Source organism: Lissotriton vulgaris, chromosome 4_1, assembly GCF_964263255.1.
Source record: "Lissotriton vulgaris chromosome 4_1, aLisVul1.2, whole genome shotgun sequence".
NCBI lineage: Eukaryota > Metazoa > Chordata > Amphibia > Caudata > Salamandridae > Lissotriton > Lissotriton vulgaris.
Genome location: NC_141691.1, coordinates 1,520,750,079 through 1,520,774,913, shown reverse-complemented (window position 1 = coordinate 1,520,774,913; position 24,835 = coordinate 1,520,750,079). Strand labels below are relative to the sequence as shown.

At 41.7% G+C, this 24,835-nt stretch overlaps 1 protein-coding gene across 1 annotated transcript in view; it reads right to left on the bottom strand.

Moving 5' to 3' along the window:
- Nucleotides 1-3,994: 3,994 nt before the first annotated feature.
- The window catches only part of RP1 (RP1 axonemal microtubule associated), a 2,616,437-nt gene continuing 2,595,596 nt past the window's right edge, over nucleotides 3,995-24,835 (bottom strand). Inside the window, exon 61 of the mRNA XM_086965756.1 lies at nucleotides 3,995-4,408. Coding sequence (XP_086821882.1) covers nucleotides 4,354-4,408 — 55 coding nt within the window. The 3' untranslated portion in view covers nucleotides 3,995-4,353. The remainder of the gene's footprint in view (nucleotides 4,409-24,835) is intronic.

Sequence of the window (24,835 nt, the reverse complement as noted above, 5' to 3'; positions counted from 1 at the left end):
CATAGCGTGGGCTGCCAACGCGCGGGGCAAGGCAAGTATCCTTCCACTTTTCTTTTAAAATGTTGTGCTCCTAAGAATGCCCTCAATAATTTTGCACCCCTGTGCCCCCGCCCACGCTACGCCACTGCATACAGGAGCAATGCTCTCTTTCATCTGTTGATCGGACAGTATTTGAAAAATAACTTTATAACTGCTTTCTGAGTGCATTTTTTAAAACACTGAAAATAAATAACCTAAAGTTTCGCTTTCCTGTTTATACAAGTAACTTCCTTCAGGGGATGCTCATCTATGAAAACAACAACGAATACCATCAGCACTTTCAGTGGTCCCTCGGTGAGTGAGGGATGGGGAGTGATGGATGATGATTGAGGGATGAGACGACACATCACTGGCCATTGAGGATATCTAATTCCTCAGCCATCATCCCTCATCAACAGACTATCTCCTCCCACAGTTATGCATATGCATGAATATTTATCTGTACTTGGCACCTACCCAAAGTGGGGTTCCTACGCCAAATGGCTTCTTCAGGACCAAATCATAATGCTTCCTCATTTGCCCGAACCTTAATAAGTCAGCCAGCTTACAACTTTTTCTCCAAAGAAAAGTGAAATCCTCAATCACTCCACCAGAGTTCCTAGCTGTCCTTCAAACTCTGGTTTTCTTGCATCTAAGCGGCAGACATGTGATGCTGGCTGGCGAGTCTATATCTTTCCAAGGTTAACCTAAAGCCGTTCTCCATGGAACTGCATGTTTAGTAAAAGGCGCCAAGGTGCAATGAAATCTGATCATATCACTTCCACCATCACCCACAGTCCTATTGCATCCTATCCTCATTTATCTCAACAAAAAGCTTTGCATTCTGAGAGTAGAAAGGGACACAGCAAGCCAATCACACTTAACTTTTCCAAATCCATGAAGTGAAAAGGTCTACAACACCGAACCAAGGCTTCTCTTCTTATGCCCCAAGACTCTGAAACTACCTACCTGATTATCGGTGGCTCTTGATCAACCTGGCCTGTTTCCAAGAACTAAAAGATCACCTAATCACATGCATAGCATAGCATGGGTTATTCTACCCTCTGTTGACTAACATATAAAAGAGGGTATATTTTCATTTTATATGGCTCTTCTTGTATGTGAAGTGATCCACTGCTCTTGTGGAGAGGAATGGGCTATATATATATAAATATCTATAAAAAATATAACAAATATATGTAAACTTATTCCTAAACTAGCACCTACAATCAACCGAAACTATTACTTAATTATATTCATTAGCAGCCTCAATGTCATTACTCTTTATCACTTAGTTTGTATATTTGTTTCTGCTTTCCAAACGCCATTTGCTTTTTACTGAAATTGATGGCAGTTCAATTAGCAATAAAATATTCATTCAGACCAAAAAGAGCTCTACTGTGTTTAGGGTAAATCTTCATAGTAAAGAAAAACACTTTTGAGTGTTACCCTAAACAGGACATTTAGCAGATGATCCACACAATAATTGAATAAAAGGAGTGGCAGCGTTTGCCTTTGTTTCATCCCTTTTGATGTACCTACACTTTTAGACAGCTCTTCCTTTCTCCAAACACTCCCTATGCCTCTAAACAATTGCTAGATCAAAGTTAAAAATGCCCATTCACAAAGCTTGTAATCCCACAAAAGGTATTAAGCAAGCAACCCTGTAAAAAAACACATTTGAAAAGCTTGAAAAAGTATAGTTCACTTTGTCAAGTGAGTATGTAGTCAGCAAATACAACTGCAGAGACTGTGAAAAAATATACAAGCCCATACATATCCATTTTTTTCTGTGATGGAGAAAGTAAACATTTACTATTGTTGTCCAAATGTACGTAGTTTTTGTGAGTTCAGCATGAAGTGCAGCTAAGGTTGAAAAGCCTTGCTTGTATAAACCATGCCCAGTGTTAGCAACAAAAACCTCCAATACAACACAATACTTTTCATTGGCATGACTTACCGCTTACAATTTGATGTCAAAGCTCTTGTGGATTTTTAGGCATATGTAACAGGTTTATATGAGAGTTTGGTCATTTCTGATGGTCCCTTTTCTGCCTTTAGTGCAAGTTCTGTCATTCCCCCTGCAGTACGTGAAGTTTACGTCCATTCTTTACACTTATGAAAGCAGTGCTTCTGTGGGGGTGTTCCTCAGAGTAGTAGGTTTGTGCATAACCACATCTTTTGAAGCATCCAATGAAGTGCCATTGTTCCGCATCACAGGTGGACCTAACTGCTATATTTGCAGCTGTACTTCCACCAGTGAAGAACAAATGACATGGAAGCCTTGAAAGATCCTTGAACCCAGCCACATATTGTCCTTCATCAAATAATTCAACTTGTGGAATTTCTTAAAAAGACGGTACAAAAGGGCGTGGTGATGGACGGAGCATCTGAACCAATCAAACACTCACACCCAGTCAACAGATCTGGGTCTAATCCATCACCGTTCTTTAGCCCACTCTGCCACTCCAGTTCAGACATGGCCATATGCAAATCAATCTGACCCTGTGCCGCATGGGAACAGTCCAGCCCGAACTGCCAAGCCATGCCTTCCCTGGACCGGAAACAAGCTTCCTAGGACCGGTTTCTGGCATTACAGCCGTCTTCAGCCAGGCTTGCTTGAATCCAGTGGCAAAGTGAGCAAGAGACTCACGGCTGAGCATACCCTGCCAACTTATGGCGAACAAAGCGGTACAAAAAGATGAAATTGTTTATGAAGCATGGCTGCTGCGGCTGCCCAACAGCTAGATGTTTATCATTGCGCACAAAAGAAGTAATTTCTTTCTTTGTAATAGTTACAGTGTTCAAAGGAATCTATTATGCATACCATAAAGATCAACAATAACACCATTCCATAGAGATTATCTGATATGAATCCAGTTTTACAGCGGGGTACATGTTTAACCCCTTCGATGCTGATGACGAGCTCTGCTCGTCATCAGCCACGGGGGCGTGTGCGGATGACGAGCTGAGCTCGTCATGTAACGCTGCTTTTGTAAAAAAGCCGCGCAGCGCAAAAATGACCGCCGCAGCGATGCGGTTAAATGTATGTGTCTTGCTGCAGGATAAAGGAGCTTCAATTTATCTATTGATCATTTGGTGGCTCAATCTCTCAAAAGCTGAAAAATGCTGAAAAACACTCGTAGGAATGTCACAAAGTGGTTGAGCCACGTGGAGCCTTCAAAGATGCAAATCTGTGAGACTGTTGGGGAACATTCTGGGAGGTTCAAATGTGACACATGCTGATATGATCTGTCTAGAATTGGAATATTACCATATTAATAGCAATAATCCGAAGACACAAACTTTTACATTGTTGGACCACTGCTGGGGAGGTCAGATGAGGCAGGTGTGTTTTGTGAGATGCATGCAGCCATGCAGTGATCTTAAAAAACACAACTCCTGCGATAGCAAGTACTCTGTTGTTATTATTGAGCATTTCTATTTCTGTTATCATCAGCTCCACAGAAGTCCTACTTTTCTGCTCATTTGAGGGGAGCCTTTGCATGCTAGGATTGAGGAACTGACTTCAATCTTGAATTTATATTTAATGGTGCACGGTTGCTCGTTTAAAAGAAAAAATAATCGCCTGCATTTAGAAAATGAACCTAAAGTTCTAAACAAATGTAACGTTCACCTATATTTCCTCTTGATGATTGGCACAGCTGCACAGGTTGGATTGTAAAAAGTTGCTTTGAACACCTGCTATTCCAAGGGTTATGAAAATCAAAGGTCAGCGAGTTTCAAAGAAATCTGATGCAACGTATTGCAAACCGCGCTACAAAAAAACGGATATTTGCCCTAATATTTCATAATATATAACATTAAACAAAGAAACCTCCTTTAAATGTTTGTAGGTATGTTGAATACAATATATAGATTGTGCAAATTCAGTTTAACATAAAGCTTAAAAAATAAACTGATTTTGATGCAGAACTCTGTAAATAGATTTTATTATGTAATCGTTTCCGTGATAACAAGTACAACTTAGCCTCACACAAACACATGCAATCACGTTAATTATTCATCACCGGCTCTGCAATAGATACAAGTGACGAACCGTTGAGATTTGGAATAATTCAGGTGTGAGGTGAACTGCAGTCTGTCAGAGCTGAATTGGTAATGTGTGCCCACCTGGTATCTCGTGGCTCTAATGCAGCCTCTGCATCGTCTAGAGCTCAGCGATTCACCTCAGACCATTGAAAGAGCTTTGATTTATGACTTGGCTCGCACGGCATACAGCCACTCTCCACAGAATTGCATAAAGAACCCACAAGAAGAAGAGAGAATAGTATGCATGCTTGGCAAACTATATTTAGTTTGAATAGGGCAGTCCTAAATGAGAAGCTGCACCACAGTTTGTCCATCTTCTTCGTCCTCAGCGAGCCACCTGAAAAAAAACAGAAAACATGAATGTCATTTCTGTCTTAATTCTGATAACGTGCACAATTCTCTGGGCCAGTTTAACACTGCACGAACCTTACTGCAGGTGCCACGCTGAACAGGGTTAGGTTGTATGGCAGAATGTCAACAACAAAAATGCCGTGGTGGCTGACAAACTTTACAAAATGATTGCTGCTTCTAGCTTTTCTTAAAACTAACTGCAAAAAAGCCACATTTTTGTAAAGTATATGTATGACAGAATTGTTTTGTCAGACTTTAATGAGGCCATGATAGATTGGTTCTAGACCCACGTGGATTAATACTAGCCACGAAGAGCAGGGCAGGCCAGAAGAGATGTCACCAAGGGTGACCTGGCCTTCATTACCTTGTGTCAAATACTTTTTATTGAAGATGTTCAAATTAGAAAACGAGACATTTGAGATATCATTAAACAGATTGATGCCATTGAACATCCCCCAACATAATCCTGAAGCATGTAAAACGAGCACTGAAAAAACTAAAATAATGCGGCGGAATGGATAGAGAGAGAAATTAATTATGTAAGGAAAATTAAATTAATCCTTCACAAGGACTGTAATTCATGTCCAATTACGTATTCTAATTTAAATACCAACACCAAGATGTAGTCCCAAAAAGTATTTTGTTATATATATATTTAGAGTCGAACAATACAAACAGTTATATACACACAAATTATATATACTAAAAAGAACAATACATATATCTGTATATAAACATCATTCCTTGTTACCCTATTTGATATTACAGAGGCAGAAAAATATATCACACAACGAAGGGAAATTATTAACCCTCTGTCTGAATTGGAATGTGCAAATAATTTCTTTTCAATTCATTTAAATTTACGCAGGGCTTCTCCAGATTGTGAAGTTGACGCGTTTCAGCCCATATATCTTAGGCCTCATCAGGACTGGTATAAACAAAGGAACAAGGAGACCCTAGAAGTCAGACGGGACCAAGGGTAAACATCTATTGGGAAACACAAGGGTCCCATACAAGTAGGATAAGTACAATAAAACAATTTTCACAATCAAAAATTGGGGTATAAGCGTGTATTCACAGGATAGAAAAGTATATTTAAGCAACAATTTACGGCACAATTTATACAAAAGGTGAGTGAGCAAAACGTCACCAGGTACAAGGAAATCAGCCGATTTCCTTACCACAGGCAAGTGACTTAAAAGGGTGACTTTTATGTTTGTGGAGATATAAATGAAAAAAGTCACAATCAGTTAGCATCTCATACTCAATAATGTGATACAAATTGTAGTGTAGATTTAGAGACGTGTGTTGATGAGCCGTTTTTGGGACATTGCTATCTGCACAGTGACTTGGAGAATAGAGGGAACTTTGCCCGGATTACTGGTGACTTCAGCCCAACGAAGGCGGGCTTCTTCAATTGTGAAGTGAGGGAGCGGGACTGCGAGTTCCAGGCGGTAGTGCACAAAGGAGATCCAGCGCACCTGGGACTCTTCCCGCCCCCCTTCCCCTTGGCAGCATATCACGGCTCGCGGCCCCCCCTCCGCGGGAGCCGCTCGCAGCCGTTTTTGGGACATTGCTATCTGCATGGCGACTTGGAGAATAGAGGGAACTTTGCCCGGATTACTGGCGACTTCAGCCCAACGAAGGTGGGCTGCTTCAATTGTGAAGTGAGGGAGCGGGACTGCGAGTCCCAGGCGGTAGTGCTCAAAGGAGATCCAGCACACCTGGGACTCTTCCCGCCCCCCTGCCCCTTGGCAGCATATCACGGCTCACGGCCGTTTTTGGGACATTGCTATCTGCATAAGCCTGACGCCAGCCCAACACTTCCCATGCAAGGGGGGACAAAACTAATAAAAGGAAAGGGGAACAAAAAATGCAGGGAAGGAATGCTTTTAAACTTTAACCTAAGTTAGGGGGAGGGGCAGAAAGGATAAATGGGAGGAATAGTGGTGAATTTGCATGAGACAAGTCAGAGAGTTTGCATTCTGTAGGATTCCCCAAGGAACAGGCCTGCCTCAATCTAAGAGCTGGAGTGCCAGAAAAAACTGGATTTCCAGTTTAGAGAGGTAATCAATTAGTAGTTGCCAATGGGTAAGAATGTATTTTTCGTGTGGGAGAGTGATTGTATCTGTTGTGCAGCATGGGAAAGCCATAGCTTATTAAATTAGGAGGAGAGCTTGATTGTGTCCAGTACAGGGCGATCAGCTGCTCAACATATCATGACATATGCCATGTCAAAGCCGATCCTAAGTGGACCAGGCCCTCCAATTTGAGAGATCTAATACCCCGAATTAGAGTACATGGGTTTCCCGGGATGGGGTATTCTTTCGTCCTCTTGATATGTCACAAGAACTCCCTGGAGTAGGTCTGACCACCAGATATGTATAAAGTGACTAGTCCCCTGTTGCCTGGTGACACTGCCAACAAATCGTGGAAGCCGCAGGGTACATCTTGGCCAGTCTCATCAGAGTCAAGTATACCATTGATACATTAACTTATAGTCAGATTCCCTAAGTGTATTTTGCGTATTTTGGGTATTTCTCTCCACAAGTTTTCCCATTCCTTATCTGAGATTGTCAGCCCTAAATTTCTTTCCTAATGGGTTTGGTATGGTTGCTTAATCGCTGGTTTGGATTCTTGAATTGCCCTATAGGTCCAGGATATAAGCCTTTTGGTACCCACAAAAGAGCCGACTAACTTTTCAAAGGAGAGAGAGGCCTCACTGCTGCAGTGGCATTTGGTGGGTATAATGCCCAATGGCAAAGCTGACAATATTGAAGGTGGGAGTTTTCTGCTGTGTTAAATTCTTTTTTGCATTGTTCAAAAGATTTTATATTTGGGCCCTGGTAAAGGTCGATTAGGGTCCTACAGTTGTTGTCGGTTCACTCAGCAAATGATTTAGTTTGCCATGTTGAGGAAAATCAGGGATTCTCGCTAGGGGTGTGTTGGGGAATCGGAATGTGGTGAAACCCCTCTGCATGGCCAACTGGTCCCAGATATTTAGTACTGTTCTGGCGGGGGTCGCTATATATGCGCTCTTTGTTCTACTCCGATAAGGAAGCCAGACCAGGTCCCAGAGCTGTGTACACACTACAGCATGGTCCATATGCAGCAAAGACTTTTCACTATCCCGGATTATCCACTCTGAGCAGGAGGAGTTTGTAAGAAATGTGTGGTTGTCCATCTCGAAAGATAAAGGTAGAAGTTAATTTTTGAGGAGCCTTTATGTCAGAAATGGGGATCAGGATAGAGAGAGGCTGGAACAGATATATTAATCTAGGGAGAACATTAATTTTGACCACAATTATGCCCTCTAGCCAGGAGAGGTATAGAGGTCACCACACCTAAGTTAATCTAGAATGCCTTTATGATGCCCAGGCTAGTTGACTCCAGTCAAGGTCAACATGTGTTTAGTGATGTTTAAGCCCATATAGCGGATGTAATACTTGGCCCAGCAGAAGAGGACTAAGGATTGTACCTGCTTAATCTAGGGTTTGCGACTTGCAATGCTGGATTTAGGGATGAGACTTGTCCCTATTAATTTTGAAGCCCGAAACCCATTCAATCATTTCCAAAATGGAAATCAGTTCTAGTAAGTTTTCAAAGGGGAAAGAGAAGATCATCAGCAAACATGTTTACTTTATGGGTGCAGTGTCTGAAAGGGATCCCTTCTATCTTAAGTGAGTTTCTGATATGTATGACAAGGAGCTCAACCACTAGAGTGAGTATCAAAGGGAGGATTCACACCTCTGACTAGTATCCCTCTCAAGTTTAGTGAGAGCTGTGGATTGCCATTCAGTCCAGTGGATACAGTGGGAAATGTATACGCTGCCATGGTTTTGGTTTTCTTCTTGGGGCTAATTTGAATCTTGTGTAGAACCACTCTAAGAAAGGCCCAGCTAACCCAATCAAACATCTTCTCCACATCAAAAGAGAGGAGCAGGGAAGAAATGTGATACCTATGAACTTTTTCAACTAGGTCGGCAAGTTGTCTAAGATTGTCAGCTCCCTGATAATTGCGAATGAAGCTTGGTCTGGGTTTAGCGGACTCTGCAAAAGAGGCTTGAGTCAGCACACCAGATTCTTAGTGCAGAGTTTAGCCCCAGAATTTAGAAGCGCAATGGGGTAATAAAATGGGCAATTAGTGGGATCCTTACCCAGTTTATTTATTCATGAGATCTCTGCTTAGCACATTGATGTGGTTAAACTCGTGGATTGATCAAATGAGTTGAATAAAGTGGTAAGGGTTTTTTTGAGGAGTGGTAAATATGCGCTGTAGAAGTCCACCGGGAAACCATCTGGCCCCAGAGCTTTACCTGCTGGCATAACTTTGAGAGCCATGTGAATTTCTTCAGACGCCATTGGAGCTTCTAATAATTCTGTGAGGAGGGGGAAATGGAGAGGCCTACATCCACAAGACGTCATGTACGCATGAATGTCCTCAAGGCATTCATCTTCCTGCTTGCAAAGAAATTGGTAGAAACCATGGACCACCCGCTGTATCTCTGACTCCTTCATATGCCCAGTTTTGGCCCTGTGGAGGCAGATTTTACGTGCCAACAACGTGCCCACCTTGTATCCCCTATCATAAAAGTGCCGTTTCCGTTAGAAGTGAAAGCCCCACTTGATTGATCCTCTGAGAACTGAGCTGACCCCTAAGAATGGCCAACTTGCTTTGATTTTGTTAAAAAGGAATGTGTTTTGCTGATAGTTTTAGGGATATAATTTGAGAGGAGAGAGATTATTTTCGAGCTAAGAATACAAATGGTGGGGAAAAATGGGCAACTGCCCGATGGTTCTCTGATTTCTATAGATTTATTCAAAGGGATCCGTCGGGGATCACAACTTAGTAGAGAATTAGTACTGATTGCATATCATTTCTCATCACTAATGCTAAAGGAGCTCATCCCCCTACCCTTCCTTTTGACAACTATCAAAGACGTCTTATATGGTCCACTGGGTAAAATAATTTAAACCAGTCAGGTCCCAACTGGCACAGAATAATCCCCAGCAAGCATCGATTTTGATGGCTGCAGGCCGTGATCCATCAAACGCTTACACAAAATGTAGCTGAGCACAGTCAGAACTTTCGGGCAGTTGTCCATTGTTCCCCACCAAGTTTTAATTCTTTGTTGAAACATTCTAGTGTCATGAAAAAGGTGTGTGGTCGGCTGACCACTGTACACCAAAACAGTAGTTGGCACCAGCATTTCAGCCTTACAGACACCAAATCAAAGTTGAACTGGAAAATAGGTTATTTCTGGTTTTCATGACAATATTTGTGGTACACAAAAGATAAATTGTACTAAATAATCTGAAAATATGCTTCAAATAGATCTATAAATGTTCATTGGGGTTATAGGGACAAACGTGTATGTTAAGGGAATATCCAGCTTTGACTATTGTTGTAAGGTGACACACAATCTTTTCTCCCTGTGTCTGGGTGGTCTTCAAGGCAGATCAAAAGATATTTTTAAATGGTTCTTTTTATAAATGAGGATGATTTGTAAGTTATTAGTGGTATGTGTGAAGATTGAGAGTGGTAGGTTTTATAGTTTGTGAGGGTAAGATGGTTCTGTTTGTATGCATTCATGCTTAATTCATTGTTCTCCAATTATTGTTTAGGAATTTAAAATAAAGAAAAGAAATTGAGAAATATCCAATAGAAAAACGTTTTTGGTGTTACTGGATTTGAATTTCAACTCTTTATATAGAGCGTAGTTTTGGAGGTGGTTTATTTTGTTTCTGCTTAGTCTATTTGAACATCTCAGACCCCCCACACACCATCCCAACATGCAGAATCAGGTATGGGAGCAAATAGGTGCCAAAACCATCATAACAGACCAAATCATCGGCCAACTGTACCAAATGAGCAATCTACATCTACTTCTGTAAAAGGGGGGAGTCTACTACTGGGCCCCCAACAAGAGGTGTGACCATCAGAAGATGTAGACAATAAGTGGGGTCACCAAGAGATTCCTGTGTATTTAAAAGTGAGAATGGGACAGAGGCAAACTGAAGAACAGCAGTGAATGTAACCCGCCCCATCCGCATCTTCCTGTTCACCTCCAGTAGTCAATGGAGAAAGCACAGTTTCCTTCTCTGTTTGTTTAGGAAACCCTACGGGTCTCCCCCTCCTGTGGGTGGATGCACCATGAGGACTTCGTGACTCAGTTTTCATGTTTTGTAGCTGTGGGAAGATGTCAGCCTTGTCCTTCTCCGAGAATTTCGGGCTACTTCAAAATTACCATGAACACAAGCCTACAGTTTGCTATTCAGGGCAAAACTTGTTGCTTTCATCTTGAGAGCTCTGTGCATTATCACGAGGATCATCGTCCTGAGGTAATTCCAGCAATTACTCACCTTAATGAGGGAACGGATTGCTCGCAGTTTGGTTTTCCACTGGAAAATCAATCTAAAGGGGTGGGCACACAGATACTTCAGTTTGTGTTCAAACAGATGGTAATGGGGTGGAAGTCTCTGCATTGGGTTTCCTGAGAGTTATGGTCAGAGATCCCAAGAAGGCTGGTCAACCCCTAAAAATCAAGTCTACCTTGCTGCTGGAAATGCACATGATGAATTTCTTGTCCTCACAGAAATGAACCCGCGGTTTTTCAGGACACCCTCAGCTCAATTTAAGTTGGCCATAGTTCTCTGAGCACGTTCAAGATGGAGAAGTGGTGCCTCTGGTGAATGCCTGATAGAGAGAAGCAGGTCTCTGATGAAGGTCAGAATATCTTCTCTTTCTACTCCATTGGGGATGCCTCTGATTTGAATGTTGTTGAGCATGCTGTTCTTCTAGGATTTGAAACCTACACTAGAGTATTTCCTGGTCATCCGAGCATGCATCTGCTGATCACTCCCATTCATCTATTCAATCGCCCAGCTTTTTATGAAAGTAGGCTTTGACTTTAGTTTTAATAGTGGTAATCTCAATGTGTATTTTAGCCCAAAAAATCACCCATACATTCCTGTGTGATGTGGGTGGCAAAGGGCCATCCAGTCCTGAAGGTGCACCCCCCATTCCACATCAGAGTGACCCACCATGTCATTAGAGATCTCACTGTGTGATTTGTCTCTGATCGTGATGAAAAGAAGGTAATAGGTAGCCGAGTTGACCCACTACATCCAGAGAGGATCAATCTCTTGCGTCAAATGGGCCAGGTGGGGCTGGGATGTGCCCCACGATGTTGGTGTGAGGGAGGAAAAACGATCCAGAGTCAAGTTGCCAAGTCTTGGAGCAGATCCAAAAGTCTCCTGGGGCCAGAGGAGCCCTGTAAACCAGGCCACTGGCAGGGTGCAGGCCCAGAGTCATTGAACTAATGGAGAGAAAGAGTACATTGCCAATCGACTTCCCTCAGACCCTTCAGACCCTCAAGAGAGGGTCAGCAGGAAGGGTTCAGGGTTGGTTGCTAGGGCTTGGAGCTGGTGTTTAGGGTTCATGGTTGGTGTTTAGGAATGAGGGTTAGTGTTTAAGGTTCAGGGTTAGGTGTTGGGCTTCAAGGTTGGTTTTTAAGGTTTAGGGCTGAGTTTTGTTTTCAGGATTGGTTCTCTGATGATCCAAGTCCCTGTTAGCTTAACAAAAAGAACCATTGGCGGAGCAGGGTTTGATAATTAAGATGGTAAATACTTTAAAAAGTAAGAAAGGTAATATGTTTATGGGCCCGTTGGTGATGGTGATTTGAAATGTTTTAGTGAGATTACATTTTTTTAAGCCTTTCAGCAGCGTCAGTTTTTGGTAGCTTGTCAGATCAGATGGTTAGTTTGACTAATTTAATTAGGATATGAGGAGTCGTGCTTAAAAGGTTTTTTAAGTAGCTAAGAAGAAATAGTAGGGTTCTGACTGATGGTAAAATTTGGACTTGACAAAGACTGAAACAAATTTGTGATCAGAGAAGTATTATCTCATATTGTGAAAATTGTATGTCTATGTTGTATTGAGTTTAGGTCAGTCGAGGCCTAAGTGAGTGCTGGTCCATCGAGGCCTAAGATCCCAGATATGCACCTAAGGATGGGTCTTAGTGTGAAATTCACTAAGTGGATTTGTCTGCTGTTATGTGAGAACTGTGCATGAGGCGTTGTTGCCAGTACTGACTAAGAAAGGGAGCGTTGAAGTGTGATACCTTGGAATGGTTAAGGTTTCTTCAGGAAGCGCACCAGGAGGATCTTAAGGAATTTTACCTAAAGAGAGCAAAATCGTACTGATCGAGGTTTCACTGGAAGCGAATGCAAATTATCTAAATGAGTAGGTATCTATAATTCTTTTAGTGGAGCAGACAAAGGTGTTTCATGTCGTATTTGTTTTTGTTTTTTCATGAGTTTTGTTTTAAAAAGACGAAAGAGAAAAGAAGATGAACAGTTTGCGAATGGAGAGTCAGTCGCAGTGAGGAGTTAGACTGATGTCATACAAGTGCTGCGCTGGTATTGGTGGTTGGTGTGAAGTTGCACTGATATTGGTGGTTCAGAACAAACAGTGATTGGAAGGCAAATTAATAATATAGAGGAGAGCCTGCAGAATTAAAAAGATTGAATTGAAATAAAGAAATCATAAAATTCTTTAAGCTGTTAAAAGCTTTAATACGCAAGGATGAGCCAATACCAACTAGGGATGGTCTTCCTCTGGCTCTGAAAGGTGCACCCATCTTTGCAGATGATATTATAGAGAGGATATCACTCTTGTACCTGGATGGAGAATCAGGTAAAATATACTGAGAAGGATGGTCCCTTAGCATTTCCACAATACGGGACATTTAATGTAAGAATTTTTGAAAATTTAGGAGACAGATGAATGATATGAAACCTAGTCCTAGACCTATGCAATATGAAGCCCTTGAAGAATAGGAACACAAAGCCTATCGAAGAGAAAAAGAGAAATGTCAGGGGAAATATAGAAATAGGTCAATCCGATATGCAGAGGCGAAATGGGATTTACAGAAGAAAATATGGAGACAAGATGTTGCTTTGGGAGTAAGAATGAATTATGTAAAGTAGCTGAAAATAAGGAAGGGGAAAAGTTTAAGGAGAAAAAGAAACATGCTGAAGAGTCAAAAGCTCAAGTACTCACATTGACAGATGAGTGTTTGGAGGATATAGATGATGAATTATTGAACACACTATTACTAAATAGACCTTCACCTTATCATGAAAAACAGAATAGTTTAGGCACAAATCTGTTTGTGGGTTTAAAACCAGAAGTCCCACCTGCGAATTTAGATCCAGCCTACAAAAGTATTTTCTTGGATGGAGATCAGAATCCTGAGAAAGCAGGATTTTCAAATATGGTCATGACAAATAGTCCTAATGCATTATCAGTTCCCGTAACAATAGGTCCGACTATTCCTCTATATCAAACCGGATGAGGAATTTCACAAAATCATGTAATAACTGTTCCAACTGGAACTTAGGAGAAACCCATTCCTTACATGAGACGAGTGAGATCGTGAGATCGTGAGAGATCAGGGTACATTATCTACATCAGAAAGAATTGAAACCCATGAGTGTGGTGTGGATATGCGTAACAGAATGAATTCCATTATGGAAGGGGAATAGAGCCATTAATAAGCATTGCAGAAAAGACTCTTGAAACACCAAGTAGGGGTCAATAAATAATTACTGGGAGGGTTTTGCAAATGGAAAATCAGAAAACAAATTCACAAGTAGTACAAAGGTCAGGAGAAGCTAGTGGAGAATCTCAGAGATCAGAAACGAGTACTTCAATAGGGTCATCTCCGGAAGAACTTGATGATTGGATTAGAGACATAGCTCCTACTGGTAGTGTACTAAGTAATACAAATTGAGATATGAACATAGATGTAAGCAAATTAAAAGTGGAATTAGAATAAATGATTTGGAGAACAATTAGTCCAGAGAGACTATTGAGATTTCGTGATGAGGGATTCCAATTTATATGGAAGGGTATAACACGAAAAGCAAGCAATGCCCATGAGAAATTTGCTGAGGTAGTGCGGAAATATGGAGTGGATGTAGAAAAATCTAAAGCCTTACAGAAAACATATCAATTGGATTTCAGTGACAGATATTTAAAGAGTTTGAATCCTTCTCGAAATAGATTGCAGATTAAAGAGTTATTAACTGCCTTTAAGCGATAGGTAGAAATAGAAAGATGGGACGGCAGATAGGCTAAAAAGAAAGAAGATCAAAAATAGTTCTGCCCTCATGCCCAATGATAGAAATGAAAAGGGTGAGGCAGACGTAATGGCATATCACATGAGAGAAGTACCAGGAGGAGGGTATGTCAATGTCCCCTGGAATAGACAGAACATATTGCCTTTTACCAATGATTTTTCGAGGCTGAGAGAAAAGAATGTTGAATGGTATAAACAGGTGGAAAGATTTGTGAAGGTTTCAAAGGTCTTGCTAAAAAATTTGGATGCTTTGTTTGATATTGGGGTTCCAACAGATTTATAGGTGGAATGTAAAACTGCTGTCAATTGGCGAGAGACGGAACCTGCGGAGACTCAAAAACAGGTGCACGATCAGCAGAAGTGATGAAAAAGTACAATCAGGTCATTATGTATTTGAAAGGAAAGATTTCGCCAAAAGACACCATTTGGATAAAACCAGATAGGACTACTCAAGAATTAAAAGAGTCAGTTTATGCATAATACAATAGACCTTTACAAGTGTTTAAACAGCATAGCGGAATTGAAAATGTGTCAGAGAAAGATATGGGACATTTTGAGTATTGTTTTGTATATGGTTTGAGGCCTGAAATTAGTGCCATGATTCAGCAACATTTAATTTGTTGGCAGAGTAAGTCCATAGATGAAAAATACTTTGTTATGCTAAGTACTGTGGAGATGATATTGATTTTCGTCACAAAAAATTAAAGGAGAAATTGATGTTGGCACAAATGAGAGTAGCTAAGAAAGGATATGTGGGTTTTGATTCTGATTTTTCAGGCATGATACAAGGAAATGGTCAGACTACCAATGGAATGAAAGGTGTGATGGTAAATCCAATGCAAAATTTGATGCCTCAAGGAAGGGGACGAGGATCAAATATCGAGACATTGAAAAAACGTACCCATGTCACCACTCTCATGGGTTTCAATTCTTTCTGGTGTAGATAATGTTCCCTTACCTCTCATGATCTCGCTCGTCTCATGTAAAGAATGGTTTTCTCATATAGTTCTAGTTGGAACAGTTATTACATGTCACAGTTGCAGCAAGTTCGGGCATTGGAAGTGCGAGTGTAAGTCTACTTTGGCTGATCAGGGAAATGGAGAGACAATTGTGACAGGTGTAAATGGAATGCTTCAGTCACAAATGAATATTGGTATGATGAATCAACCAATGTTTAATGTAAGGAGTCAGAATCAAAACATGACTCAAGCTCCTAGGCAACATTTGAATGGAGGGGTATAGAAATACAATGTGAAAATGGAATTCCATACAAATGATAAGTAAATCCAAATGTACAAGTGGCATCCCAATATTTGTTGCAGATGGATGACAGTGACTCAGATATATCCCAATGACGATGCCTCAGAGGGGAGGAGAAATGCGTGCTTGGCGCATCCTTAGAGGTGGATCAGAATGGTCCGTTTGTGAATGGCAAGGAAAATGCAACACTTATTTAATTCCTTGTAGATACTGGTGCTACCCGGGCCACTGTGAAAACTGTGGAAATTTCCAACTTAGCCCTCTCAGGAGAAAGAATCCATGTAGTAGGAGTACCGAACCAATTGATTTCAACCCCAGTGACAGAACCCATGCAAGTACAGATTGGAACTTTTGAGGATTAACATGAATTTGTGGTGTGTGATCCTAGTTTGGTAATATTTGTTGTGCAAAATTAATTGTTCCATTTCTTGTACTCCAGAAGGAATAGTATGTCATACCAAGATAAAGATGTTTTGTTTAAAATGTCTAGACAAAAGACAGGAGTAAAGGGTTTACATACGTTACTTACTGAAAATGACTTTCCTCCTGTGTTGAGAGACACAGTCTGACTGAAGTGTAGGATTTTAGAGGAAAAGACATTGGATTGATGAAAGGACTAGCTCTAATTCGAATCACATTAAAACTGAATGCAGAATACCCAAGAACTCCAGCATATCATTTAAGCCCCAAAACTGTTGCTGGAATAACACCATTGATTGAGAATCTGATGGAACAAGGAATTTTGAGAGAAATTTTGTGTAGTCCGTGTAATTCACCGTGTATCATGGGCATACAAAAAAAACTAACGGGAAATATAGAATTGTTCAGGATTTGCGGAAAATGAATCAGATTGTGATACCTTGTTGTCCAACAGTACCAAATCCTGCTGTGATTTTATATTAGATTCCATGTGAAGCTGAATGGTTTTTGGTGATGGACCAGCCGTGGCCCGTGGAGGGAGTTGCGGTGGAGCAGAGAGGCAGGCGGGGGAGGGGCAGGATGGGGGTAATAAAAACCGGCATATTGATAATTGGAGGTAAGTAAACAATTTAATTATTAAAACGAATTTCGTAGCGTGCCCTGCATCGCAAAATGCGTTGCGGCGCGCGCTACAAAATTCGTTTTAATAAATAAATTGTTTACTTACCTCCAATTATCCATATGCCAGTATTTAGCCCCCCCCCACCCTGCCCCTCCCCCGCCCCACTTCTCTGCCCCACCGCAACTCCCTCCACGGGCCGTGGCTGTGATTGACTTGTGTCAAGCTTTTTTCTCCATTCCCTTGAATCCGGATAGCAAATATTTATTTGCGTTCTGGTTCCGAAACCATGTTTTGGCATGGTGCCAAGTTCCACAAGGGTATACGGAAAGCCTCTGAATCTTTAATCAGATATTGAAAAGAAATTTGGATTAATTGGAGATGCCGAATCATCATGGAGGAGCAGGATGGCGGACGGACACCGCCACGGAGCACGCCACACGGAGGAGCCTATCCACACCTGGACATCTCGTAAACTTTTTAGCAGCAAGACGGGTCTTCATCGCACCGGAGACCGAAGGGCGGATCGGCGTGAGGACTGTCACTGCCATGATGGGGCCGGTGTAGCGTGGCCGGTGTGATGAGGGGAGAGCGCAGCCCAGGTCCAAGGCAGGGCACGGGGGAACCGCGGTCAGTGTGTGAGCAGCGCTGAGCCCTGTTGAGAGCCGCTGAGAGCTGTTGCAGCGATAGAACGTGCAAAGATCCTCAGTCTCAACTTTCGTGTCTGAACCCAGTAGGAGGAAAGGCAAGTTGGCAATGGGCTGCGGGGCCAGTGAGGTGCTTTGTTACGCCAGCGATGCTGGGATTGTCATGACACCAGTCTGCCGAGCCAAGCTATGAGTGAGCCCCCTGGGTTGCAGTCACAGCAGGAGTACGGGCAGGGGTCGTAGATAAGCATGGGCGGAAAATCCGTTCCGCTCGCGGATTTTGCAGATTTTCGGTAAATTCGCAATCCGCGAGATCCGCGAATTTCCCGCAAAATCCGCAAATTCACACGCAGCGGATTTTTTGCTGCGTGCGGTGTAAGTTCGCAATTGCAAACTGGTACAAAACCCTCGCGAACTGGCAGAAATCCTTGCGAACTGGCAGAAATGCTTGCGAACACAAAAAAAGCATTCAGCAGGTTCAAAAGTTCAAACTCATCATTAGTAACAATTCCCTGTAGTGCTTCCTGACAAGGGCCCCTCCAGAGTTCAGTTACTAGTTGCAACAATTATATGACCCTGCTCTGACCCTCACAGCAGGCTCATAGAATAGCTACAAGTAGGCCACAAAGGTCCTGGAAAAAAAAAATTGCACTGCAACAGAAAGCAAATTACAGATAAGGAAGCAGGTGCCAGACTGGAATTTTAAAACAGTGACACATTAATAAATCAACCCCAAATTAATTCATGTCAGTTGAAGCAGGCAGGTGTGCTTGCTTTCCCCCCCTAATCTACAGTGATGATGAACCAGAGGGTGGCATTGATGCACCAGAGGACTGCATGGGTGAAACAGAGGGTGGCAGGGGTGAAACAGAGGGTTCTGGGAACCTGTGATGATGAACCAGACGTAGAAACAACATAATCGTGACCGTTGCGAGCCGACATGTAAGTTCGCAATTGCGAACTGGTACAAAACCCTCGCGAACTGGCAGAAATCCTTGCAAACTGGCAGAAATCCTTGCGAACACAAAAAAAGCATTCAGCAGGTTCAAAAGTTCAAACTCATCATTAGTAACCATTCCCTGTAGTGCTTCCTGACAAGGGCCCCTCCAGAGTTCAGTTGCTAGTTGCAACAATTATATGACCCTGCTCTGACCCTCACAGCAGGCTCATAGAATAGCTACAAGTAGGCCACAAAGGTCCTGGAAAAAAAATTGCACTGCAACAGAAAGCAAATTACAGATAAGGAAGCAGATGCCAGACTGGAATTTTAAAACAGTGACACATTAATAAATCAACCCCAAATTAATTCATGTCAGTTGAAGCAGGCAGGTGTGCTTGCTTTCCCCCCCCCCATAATCTACAGTGATGATGAACCAGAGGGTGGCATTGATGCACCAGAGGATGGCATGGGTAAAACAGAGGGTGGCAGGGGTGAAACAGAGGGTTCTGGGAACCTGTGATGATGAACCAGACGTAGAAACAACATAATCCTGACCGTTGTGAGCCGACATGTAAGTTTGCAATTGCGAACTTGTACAAAACCCTCGCGAACTGGCAGAAATCCTTGCGAACTGGCAGAAATCCTTGCGAACACAAAAAAAAAAATCCGCAAATTCGCGAGAATTCGCGGATTTTGCGGATTGCGAGTTCGCAAATTCGCAAAATTCGCGAACGCCAGATTCGCAAAATTCGCCCATGCTTAGTCGTAGAACACGTACTGGAACCCCGAGGACCTAAGGGAGCGGCCACAAAGTGAGTGTAAAAACTGCCCTACCTGCTGCTTGGATTTTGAAGTCATCTTTAGTTTTAAAAAAAGAAAAAAAAGGAAAAAAAGTTTCCATCTGTTAAATTAATAATCCATAAAACATCACTTACTGTGAACTGGGTAGAGGATATTTAGTTGGAGGTTGGAGGTGGATCTTTCTCGCTTTCCCCTGGTCTGCTGTGAAGTCTATAGCTTGAGTGGAGTGGAGCAGTATTGTGTATTGTGGAGTAGGACTGAACCGGAATAAAGAGCTAATGGTCAGAGGAATCGGGGTAGTGTGGAATGTAGCCTCAACATTATACTGTTGGTGAAGGATTGCAAGCAAACTCGAGAACGTATGCAGGCAATCAGTGCTGCACGAGTTGGACAAGGGCTGCGGATATCCAGGCTGACACAGTGGGTATCTGGCTCGGTACTCCACTGGCCAGGGCTGTTCTTGCTGGGTTTTCCAACCGCAACGTTGATAATAAGGCGGGATATGGCCCCTCCGAAGAACCCCCCAAGAGGAACACGGGCTGGCCGTCCCCTTGCTCATGTTAATGGAGATGATGTAGGGATGATGTGAGTGAAGTTGCTCCTGAAACCAAGACTGTTGCTGCTGCTGTCAATGAAAATAAGATCGGAGCCTCGATCATTGGTAAGCCAATACTTCGCCTGCCGAGCTGATTGCAGCCGGGTCTGTTAGTCAGACAATGCCAGGGAATAAACTTTCGGAGACGCTGCTGGAAGCGGTACCGATTTGCTTGAATAAATCTAAAGACTCCTCGCAGTCAGGGATACAATGTAGTACTGATGCTGGCAAGGGTGCTGGGGAAGTAAAGGGACTCAAAAAGAAGCAGAGACTGAAGTCTTTATCGAAACAATCAAGATATTTCTACGCCAGTGTACTCGCTAGAAATGGATGAGCTAATGAGCCAGTCTTTAATGGAGCTAAAGGGTGGAATTTCAGAAATCAGTTTAACCGGCACATGTAGATAGCAGCGGGGGCACTGGCATCGGAGAGAATGCCTTGGAGGAATGGGAAGAGGTGGCTTTCCACAGCGATGATGCTTCAATATCTATAATAGCGGGAGCAGGAGTAAGTATTAGATCTAATAAGACACCGCCTGGAAAGAAAATCAAGGCTAAAGTCAAAAATAAGAAAACTCCACAGAGGCCGGACAATCTGCTCCAAAATTCACCCCAAATTAGCATTGGTGGAAAATGTAGTTCGGAGAACAGCTCTCTCCCTAAATGGCTTCAAGCTAAGGGGGGAGTATGGTCTCTCGGATAACTGGTAATAGCCCCATTGAAAACATTACTGAGAATAACATGGTAAGCAATATTCCTGCGGTAAAACAAGTAGAGAAAGGGGCCAATGTGGCAGAAGAGCGGAGAGAGCGTGGAGCTTGCTCCCAACAAGTATCTACTTTAGCTGCTTTGTCTCAAGGGACACTGACTCAACCAGCTGACATTCTGTTGGATACTGACCCAACACTTGCTTTAATAATGCAGTTCTTAAAAGATCAAAGAAGTGAGGCACAGGATAATTATATGCAAGCTAAGTCAGATACAGACAAGATGGCACAGATGCTACAGGAAATGTCAGTTAAAGTTGGGGGCCTTGCTAACAATATATCAGATTTACAACAGAGAGTAGAAGAGAGGGAGCAAACTGCAAGTCTAACAGATACTGTAGTCCGGCAGCAGGTTACCCAAATTTCAACTATCCAGCTTAAACTTGAGGACTTAGAGAATCGTCAACGCCATCACAACCTGCGATTATTTGGTATTCCAGAAGGGGCAGAAGAAGCAGATCTGAGGGCCTATCTTGTACAGTTATTCCAAAAGGCTTTCCCCGATTTATCGGACTTGGACTGGGATTCTCAGCTGCAAAGAGTTCACAGGTTCCCTACTGGTAAACGTAATCAGGAAGGTAAATACCCCCATCCACTTTTGGTTTTTTTGAGAAACTTTTTGTTAAGGCAGGCAGTTGCTCTTAAGGCCCGACCCAATACACCTTTTACTGTGGAGTCTGTTACTTTATTTCGTTAGATCAGACCTTTGTAAGACCACTATGGACAGATATTGGCAACTTCGCCAGTTTATTGACCCTCTTAAGGCGCTTGGCGCACAAGTGTATTTACAAGAATAGGCACGCTTGAAGGTTTTTAAAAATGGTCGGTCATATCTTTTTGTGGATGAACAAGAAGTTAAATCTGTTATTGTTCAATGGCAAACGGAAGCTGCACAGACGTCTTAACAAGATGTATATTTACATGTATATGTATATGCTTTAATGTAGGTGGGTGGTCCTCTAATCCTTTTTTTCAGTGTGGATTCTAATATTAAAAAAAAGGGGGGGGGAAATGTGTATGATAAGATAACTAGCCCTATTGGATTAAGCGTAACTGGTATATATATATATATATATTTTTACTTCTTCACTTATGGTATTTGTTCAGGTGTGGGGCAGCTACCGTAGTGGGGTAGCTCTCTTGTACTGCCTATCCAGTGGCAGTAGGTTAAAGGGAGGATACCTCCTTCTAGTTACTGGGAGGGGGGGTTCCAAGGGTCTCTCAGGTCAGAGGGAGGACTGGAAGGGGTTTGAGGGAGGGGGGCAAAAAAATGTTTGGACATTGTTAGGGTAAAATATAGCTATCATAAAAGACTATTAATTAGTCATCTGATTCTGCTTGTTTTTTCAGCCTTTCTAGGGCTAAGTTTTATTTGTAGAGGAAAACTTGATAAGGAATATAGCTAAGATAAAATGTATGGCATGGAATGTGGACGGACTTAATAATGTTAATAAACGTCAATTGGTAGAGGAGGAGCTAATACTGCATCAACCACAATTAGTTTTAATTACTGAAACTCACCTGGCCTACAAGGATCGTCATTTGTTAAAACACTTAGGGTATGAAGCAATTGTTAGTACTTCTCAAACTATATCTATGAAAGGAGCTGCTATATTAAAAGATAAAAGGTTCTTCTGTAAAATAGTCAAGACATTGGCTGATCCACGAGGTCGATGGGTATTGGCTCAAATTGAGATACAGGGTAAGGAATATGTGTTTGGCTCAATTTATGGATCAAATATTGATGACCCCGATATATTTGATTTTCTTACTTTAGAATTGCTGAACTGGGATGGGGAACGCCTAATAATGGGAGATTTTAACTGTGGAATGGACTATAATATTGACTCAACAAAAAAGGGGGTATTAGTAGAATGTGAAAGGTCAGGGCAGCTAGAAATGGCTAGATTACAATCCTTACAGGATGCTTGGAGACAGATATATCCACTTATCCCGGGGTATACTTATTATTCGGCCCAATGTAAATCCTACTCCAGGATTCATATGACCTGGGTCTCTGACAGTTTAATTTTAGGCTTAGATATTGTTATATGCCCTCGGGTGACATCTGACTATAACCCTATTCTGCTATCTTTTACGTCTACAGCTGAAGGGAAAAATGTCATACCATTCTCTTTTCCCAGATATTTATCTACTGATATGGAATATGACTCCAATATGAAGCAACAATTAGAGACTTTTTTGTGGAAAATGTAGGGACAGCTTCCCCATTGATCATTTGGGATACTATGAAAGCGTATGTCAGAGGTATGCCCCAACAATAAATTGGCAGCAGAATAAATTAAGAAAAGATAATATGGAGAAGCTGATTAAGAGTTTACAAAATAAGGAAAAATATCACGTAGAGGCAGTAACACAAGGCCAAATGGATCAGGATCAGTTGTTTCTTACTCTATTGGATGCTAGAACAGCAGTGAAAACATCTCTTAGGGAAAAAATTGCAGTGAGATATAATAAGTATCGTCTGGCACAAAACGAATATGGTGAACATATTGGTAAAGTTTTAGCTTTTCAAACAGCAGAAACGAAGGCTCAAACTAAAATCAATGTTATAAAGAGCCCGGATGGTGCTTTACATAATCATACTTCAGCTATCTTGGAGCAGGTCTCACTATTTTATCAGACACTCTACTCATCATCTTCTGTGATTGATAAGGAAGATATTACACAATATATTACTGAGAGTAATCTTCTGTTGAGTGATGATGAGGTAGTATTTTTAAATAACACAATATCATTGGAAGAAATAGGATTAGCCATTTCTGCCTTACCTCCAGGCAAAGCTGCAGGGGTAGATTCACTACCAATAGAATTTTACAAGACTATCAAAAGTAGTTTGTTGGCACCATTCAGCACAGTCATTCAACATGTTAATATAGGCGGTAGGACGCCGGAATCATGGAATATGACTAAAATTGTCTTTTTTCTTAAAAAGGGCAAAAAACCTTCAGACTGTGGATCGTACCGACCCATCTCCCGAATAAATACAGATGCCAAGATTTTTGCGAAGATCTTCGCAAATCGACTGGCACCAATGATGTCAGGATTAGTGTCCAATATCAAACCTGGTTTTATACCAGGTAGAGACACTACAGCTCATGTCAATATAGCCATTGGTGCGTTTGACTACGCGGAAAAAGAGGGGGTGGGTCTGGATATGATCCTTTTAGATGCCGAAAAGGCCTTTGATAAGGTCTGTTGGGAAATTCTATGGGCTACACAAAGGGCATTTGGCCTTGGCGATCAGTTTAGGCAGTGGGTGCATGTTCTATATCATAAACCTACAGCTAAGATTTCATATTCTGGTTCATATTCTAATTCATTTGACATTTCTTGTGGTACAAGGCAGGGGTGCCCTCTCACCCCGTTATTATTTGCCCTTTATATTGAGCCGTTCATACGTGCTTTACAAATAAATACGCAGATTAAACCGTTAATGACTACCTTTAACGAATCAAAACAAATATAGCTTTATTCGATTTTTGTTATAAAAAACCATAAAAGCACAATTAAAAACATGATTAAACATTTACAGTGCGAACACAACTACTTCTGTTTGATCAAAATGTATGGAAAAACAGTAAAACATGATTTGACATTTGCAATGAAGTCATAGCTAGTCATATTATAATATTATTAGTTAAACTGGGCCAATATAGATCAAATCCTACAATTTATACAGTCTCACTACTATTAACAGCATCCACAATTTTTGATGTGTCACCTTAATTGATTCAGATAATAAGTTCCCTACATTGAACTTCTAAATCTTATTACATTTTTCAGGAAAGACACCATCACACTGATACATATTTCGCTGTCCATGCATTGTAGGAACATGAGGGCATTATTACACTGTCTCAAGCCTTTATATTTAAAAAATGGTAATAAAAATCTTTTCCTCTGGTTAGTTTAAAATGTACAGAAAAAGGTGACATGGATAGTTGATTGTTTTGAAACATCATCACAGGGGCAGGGTTTTAGATCGCACGACCAGTCATTAGTCTCAGGAAAGGTAACTAGTCTAAATACTATACCAAGTCGGAACCGGGTCACCAGCATACATTCACAGCTCCCCCTAAGTTGGGATAGTTAAGCCTGAATTCCTGGGCCTATTTGCATCAAGTACTTTGCCATAACAGATTGTTTCCCTCTCTCTAGGGACCATCTTTTATCTTCCAGGTGTATCATGTATTCCT